This window comes from Myiozetetes cayanensis, unplaced genomic scaffold (genome assembly GCF_022539395.1).
Source record: "Myiozetetes cayanensis isolate MyiCay16 unplaced genomic scaffold, myiCay2020 scf517, whole genome shotgun sequence".
NCBI classification, from domain to species: Eukaryota; Metazoa; Chordata; class Aves; order Passeriformes; family Tyrannidae; genus Myiozetetes; species Myiozetetes cayanensis.
In genome coordinates, this window is record NW_026087762.1 from 6938 (window position 1) to 13668 (window position 6731).

Consider the following 6731-nt stretch of genomic DNA (forward strand, 5'->3'; position numbering starts at 1 on the left):
GGGACAGCCATGATGTCACAGGGACATCAGTGAAGTCAAAGGAATCTGGTGACATCACAGGGACATCGGTGACTTCATGGGGACATGGTGCTATCGCTGGAGACAGTAGTGACATCACAGAGACAGCAGTGACATCATTGGGGACCAGTGACATCACAGGGGACTGTTGACAACAAAGGTACAGCCGTGATGTCACAGGGACATTGGAGACATTATTGGAACATTGGTGACATCACTGGGGACTGTGGTGACATCATAGGGATAGCAGAGAAATCTTTGGGGACCAGTGACATCTGTAACAGGGTGAGTTCGAAAAGATGCCGAGATTGAAAAACAAGACACTGCTGTGAACTCAAAAATAAAACCCAATGTTTATTGCAAAAGGTGGCCAGGGGGAAAAAAAAGAAACGGGCACCCGAGAGAAAGAGAACAATAAGAATATGAAACACCCGACTCACCCAGGGGTCACTAAGAAAGTTATCTCACCCACTCCCGATATCATAGAAACCCCTACAGCAGCTGCGTCCCCCGGAGGGGTGATGGCTCACACGTGCAGGCGTCCCCGCTAGAGACAAATGGTTCTTCGTGTGAAGCAAAGCTCCCAAAGTTCTCAGTCCACCCCCTTGGTTCTATAAGTGCACCCCTTCAGCCATGCGGGAATACTTTGGAATTCCCCTCAAGCATGCGCTGTTTCATTTGAGGGGTCTGATCTATTTAGGTCTGGGGGCTTTACATCATCCTCTCCTCTTCAGTTTCTCCTTCAACTGTCCTCTACACACAACCAGCCAATCACAGAACAACAATTAAAACAGTTTATACAAGAAGCTCTCTCTCCAAGGATGAAGCCCAGTTTATCAGTGAACTTGGCAGGCAAAGAACAAAACTTTTGCAGGTGGCTGGGCCAATATCTTTGTGATGTCACCAGGCCCCTGTGATGTCACCAATGTCCCTGTTATATCACGACTGTCACCAATGTCACTGCTGATGTCACTGGTGTCTCTGTGATGTCACCCCTGCCCTTGTGCAGTCACTGGTGTCCCCTGTGATGTCACCAATGTCCCTGTGACATCAGGGCTTTCCTTTTTTGTCACCAGTCCCCTGTGATGTTACTGATCCCCAGTGATGTCACCCACATCCCTGTGATGTCACCTCTGTCCCCTGTGATGTCACCATTGTCATTGATGATATCACTGGTGTCACTGTGATGTCACCCCTGTCCTTGTGAAATTACCGATGTCCCCTGTGATGTCACTGATTTCCCTGTGATACCACGCCTGTCCCTTTGTTTTCAACAGTCCCCTGTGATGTCACTGGTACCCAGGGATGTCACCCATGTCCCTGTGATGTCACCACTGTCCCCTGTGATGTTACCAATATACCAAATGATGTCACTGATGTCTCTTTGATGTCAGCCATGTACTTGTGATGTCACTGATGTCCCATGTGATGTCACCTATGTCCCTGTGACATCACAGCTGTCTCTTTGTTTTCACCAATTCCCTGTGATGTCACTCGTCCCCAACGTTGTCACCAATGTCCCTTTCATTAACGTTAGCATTAGGGTTAGGGTAAGGGTTAGGGTTAGGATTAGGGTTAGGGTTAGAGGTAAGGGTTATGGTTAGGGGTTTAGGGTTAGGGCTGGGGTTAGGGTTAGGGTTAGGTGGTTAGGGTTTAAGGTTAGGCTTAGATTTTGGTTTAGGTTTAGGATTTAGGGTTATGGTTAAGGGTTAGGGTTTAGGGTTTGGGGTAAGGGTAGGGTTAGGTTAGGATTAGGGTTTAGATAACGTTTTGGTTAGAGTAAGGGATATGGTTACGGTTTTGGTTTAGGGTTTAACATTAGGTTCAGGTTTAGAAATTTTTTTTAAATTTAGGTCTGGTGTTCAGTACGGATGAAGATACCTCCCAGTCCAAAGGTGCATTCACAGAAAGCTCTTTTCCTTTGTGTAGTACCGAGAGTGGTGCAGCAACTGCACTTGAGAGACAGAGGCTCAGGATTTTCTTTCCTGGGTGGAACTGCAGTGCACACCCCCTCACTGCAGCCCCAAAAGTGTTCCATGGTTGCCTTTGTGATATCATGACCTACCCTCTCCATTCCAGAATGATGCCTGAAAACCAAAGAACCAATGCACCACACCCCCACATTGCAGCCATTGGTCTAGTTGTGATTTTATGGTCAATTGTCTCTATTCCAGAGTGGCCCCTGGACACCAAAGAACTAATGCCTCACACCCCAAGAATGCAGCCCAACATGTCTGCCATGGGCCTCTTAGGGTGTTTTTCTACAATTCTACCTTGAAAAGAAGACAAAAAACGGAGTTTAGAGGGATTGATATGGAATGGGGTAGTAGGGTTGGGTATGTGTAACTACTCTGTTAAGGGTAAGGGATATAATACAGCTACATTAAAATATATTCACTACAAAACTAGTTCTAAAATCTACAAAAGGTAAAAAAAAAAACAAAACAAAAAGGTTTGAGATATCAGTAGGAATTGACTCTGGTGTGAGTGTTGTTATTGTGAATCTATAATTCAGTCACTGTTCAATTCTAGTAAATGCTACTGAATCCCTTGATAACTGTTAAGCTGGTGAATGATTAAATGCTACTAATCTCTTTTGCCCCTTTTCTTTGCATCCAAGCCCTTTGTACCCTGACCCTCTTGCATCCCAAGGCTCTGTGGAAATCATTCCCTTTCATAAAAAAAAATAGCTATTCTTTGGGAGCTGCTCTTTGAAATTTTCCTCCTTAGCTAAACTACAAAACAACTCCAATTAGTTGTTGAAGACGTGAAGACAGGAAGACAATTAAAAAAAAAAAAAGTAAACCAATTTGTTTTTCTGTATGTTAATGAGTCCCATGGTGTGTTTAGAGATTAGTCTATCATCCTGAGATAGTGAGAGAAGATTGAAGAAGCTGCTCAAGGAGTCAGAAGCCAAAGCCCAAGTCCCTTGAAGCATTGCTGGGCCCCACTGAGGGCAGGCACTGACAAAGCCTCCCCAGGGACTCCTTCGAGCAGATCCTGGCAGGCCAGGAGTGCAGGCAGACAAAGGCTCTGGGCAGGCCCCTGCAATGCTGAGCAAAGCCTGCCTTGGTTTTGGGGAGCACAAAGGCCAAGGCTGAGCCCCAGGCCCTGGTCCAGCAGATCCTATCCCTGCCGGGGGGCTCAGGGCTGTTTGGGGGCAGTGGGATGGGAGGGGGAGCAACAACAAAGGCCCAAAACTGTGCAAGCCCTGACAGGCTGCTCAGGGAGGGGAGAGGCAGAACCCAAGGGCAGAAGTTGCCAGGAAAGTTGCCTGTGGTGGCCTGAGGGGCAGAGGCAGCTGCCAGAGCCAAGGGCACAAAGGCCTGGGTGCCTTTGGGCCTTGCAGCCCTGCCAGAGCCCTTGGCCATCTCTGCTGCAGGCTGTGCTCCCCTGGCCCTGCTGCTCCTCTGGCCTTGCAGGCTGCACACACCCCTCCTGCTTTCCCACCCCCCTCCCAGCAGCATTCCTGGGCCCTCCCTGATGGCTCTGCTGTCCCCCAGCTCTGGCTGCTGCCATGTGCACTTGGCCTTCTTGGCTTGGATGCTGAGCCCCTGTGCCCCAGGACATCCCTGAGAGAGCCCAGGCCCTTCTGCTGGGGGTCCCTGCAGAGCTGAGCAGATCCAGGTCACCTCCCATTGCTCTGCCAACCCCTTGGGCCTGCTCTGGGCCCTGCAGGTCCTTGCCCTGCTCCCAAGGGCTGTGGGGGTGCTCAATGGTCAGGGCTTGGGCTTTAGAGCTCAGGGTGGGGATTGGGCAGAACTTTGGCAGGTTTGTTGTTCTGCTGGCAGGGCCTGGTTCATGATGAGGGGAAGAGCTTTTTGGGCTGGTCAAGATTTAAGCTTTGCTTTTCATACAAACAATGCAGGTTTGGGATTGGGGTGGGCATTAGAGGACAAATAAGTCTGGAGTTCTGCATTTGGGTTTTTCCTTTGAGGTCAGGTTGAGGTTGGGATAAGGGCAGTAGATTCTTTCCAATGTGAGTGGCAAGACTTTCGGGGAGTATTGGGGCATGAGGTTTGAAACAGTGTAAAGGTTACTAGGATTGTTTGCATAGTCAGTCTTTCAGTACCATAAGACTTACCTGAATCTGCTTTTACCTCATCCAAATCTTTCCTCTCTCTTGGTCAAGCCCCTCTTTCCTTCTCAAAATATCCAATCTTTTTGTCCCAGTTTCTCCTGATATCCTCAAACTTTCAGCTGGGTGGGCTCAGCTTTCTGATGACCCTGTGCAACCTCATGGAATCAAGGGGTCATTGTGACACCGAGGACACCTCATGGACTCAAGGAGACCACTGTGACACTCTATAGCACTCTGGAACCAAAGGAACCCAGGGACACTGTGCAGCCTCCTGGAATCAAGGAGCCATTTTGACACTGCAGGGCCTCATGGAAACCAAACAAATACAGGCTTGTCCAGGTCCTGAGGGTAATTCAGAAGGGAGGCAGCAGTGATTTCTCCCTCCAGACCCACCACTCCAATGGTCTCGTCCCTGCCCTGAAGGTTTCTGGCCATCAGGTTGTAGCTGAGGGGCTTGGGTAGGGCCATGAGGAGGGGGCAGAACAAGGGCTGTGTCCAACTCTGCCAGGAGGGCTGTGCTGGGCAAGGAGGAGGAGGCTGCAGCAAACAGTGGCACTGCTGAGGGGAGAGGAGCAGGGGAAGAGACCTTGTGCCTGCCCACGCTGGGCAGGAGCTGCCCCAGGATGGCAGCTCTGAAGCACTCCCAGCATGTCCCTGGGAACAGCAGAGGAAGACTGGATTTCCAAATCAGGCTGGCAATGCAAAGAGCAGGAGTGTCCTGGTGTCACTGCAGGAGAGTTCCAGCCCTGCAGCAAGGGCACAGAAGACGTGACCAAGTCCATGCAGTGGCCTCAGAAGATCCCACAGCATCCTGTAGATGCTGTCAGGGAGGCCAGCTCTGCTTCACAGTTCCCAGTGCCTGGCCTTGCCTGTGCTCAAAGGGCCCCAAACCCCCAGGACTGTGCTCAGAGAGCACTCAGGCCTTGCAGCCAGAAAGGGGCTCAGGAGGGCAGTGTGGAAGTGGAAAGAGCAGCTCTGCAAAGACCAAGCTCTGGTGCTCCCTGGCAGTGCTGCTGTGCTGGGATTCTTGTCCCCTTGCCCTTTGCAAATCCCCCCTGTCCTGCAGTGTGCTGTGCTTTAGGAACAGCTAAGAAGAAGGGTCTTGGACAAAGAAGGCACTGCAGGGTTCTTTATTTTGTTTAAATACTTAGAGAGCACAGTTCATCATTTTTACATCTCTGGGTCAAATTCAGTGGGTGGACACTAAATTAGAAGGCAGATGCAGAATAAGATTTTATTACACAGAAAATTTTTGCAAGAAGAACCCGATGACCTCCCACAAAAACTTGTGGGAAGTTTTTGAGAAGGAAGAAGGAAGGCTTGGACATCAAGGATTCCCTTTCTGAATTCTACACACTAGATCACAGGCAATTTTTTGCCCCTGAAAACCATCCAGTCATCATTTTCCTTAGGGCATCCTTGAGCTCCTGGTTCCTCAGGCTGTAGATGAGGGGGTTCAGGGCTGGAGGCACCACCGAGTACAGAACTGACAGGGCCAGATCCAGGGATGGGGAGGAGATGGAAGGAGGCTTCAGGTATGCAAACGGTGCAGTGCTGATAAAGAGGGAGACCATGGCCAGGTGAGGGAGGCACGTGGAAAAGGCTTTGTGCCGTCCCTTCTCAGAGGGGATCCTCAGCACAGCCCTGAAGATCTGCACATAGGAGAAAACAATGAAAATGAAACAACCAAACCATAAACAGGCACTAACCACAATGAGCCCAATTTCCCTGAGGTATCCTGAGTGTGAGCAGGAGAGCTTGAGGATGTGTGGGATCTCACAGAAGAACTGGCCCAGGGCATTGCCCTGGCACAGGGGCAGGGAAAATGTACTGGTTGTGTGCATCAGAGAATCCAGAAACCCAGAGGCCCAGGCAGCTGCTGCCATGTGGGCACAAGCTCTGCTGCCCAGGAGGGTCCCGTAGTGCAGGGGTTTGCAGATGGCAACGTAGCGGTCGTAGCACATGATGGTTAGGAGGGAAAACTCTGTTCCAATAAAGAAGACAAAGAAAAAGAGCTGTGCAGCACATCCTGTGTAGGAGATGGTTGTGGTGCCCCAGAGGGAGTTGTGCATGGCTTTGGGCACAGTGGTGCAGATGCAGCCCAGGTCTGTGAGGGAGAGGTGCAGCAGGAAGAAGTCCCTGGGGGTGTGCAGGTGCTGGTCGCAGGCTACGGCGCTGAGGATGAGGCCGTTGCCCAGGAGGGCAGCCAGGGAGATGCCCAGGAAGAGCCAGAAGTGCAGCAGCTGCAGCTCCCGCCTGTCTGCAGAATGCCAGGAGCAGGAACTGGGCCATGGAGCTGCTGTTGGGCATTTGCTGCCTCAGGGGTTGGTTTTCTATTCAGGAGAAAAAGGCAGAACTGAATTAGACCAGACTCAATCAGCAAAACATATTACATGTCTCACAAATTCAACATTCAAGCCTATTTTCAGGGAGATCTCTTTGCATCCCTCTGTCCTGAGCTCTCGGGTTTGCTGCCTGAAGGGGGCATTGAGAACAGGGTCCCTGGAATGGGCTCCTGAGGAATCCTTCTTGCTTTGCAGTGAGAGGCAACTTGGAGCACAGGGTGACCTCCAATTCAATGTCCTTGGGATATATCCAAGTGTTTCCAGACCTACTGTTGACAGTTTGCCCA

At 50.5% G+C, this 6731-nt stretch overlaps 1 protein-coding gene across 1 annotated transcript; it reads right to left on the reverse strand.

The window, feature by feature from the left end:
- Nucleotides 1-5329: 5329 nt before the first annotated feature.
- On the reverse strand, nucleotides 5330-6409 carry LOC126649909 (olfactory receptor 14J1-like). Its single transcript, XM_050334273.1, is given in 2 exon segments — nucleotides 5330-6363; nucleotides 6365-6409. Coding segments are annotated over 2 exon segments (948 nt in total). The 3' UTR covers nucleotides 5330-5460.
- Between the last annotated feature and the right edge of the window lie 322 nt (nucleotides 6410-6731).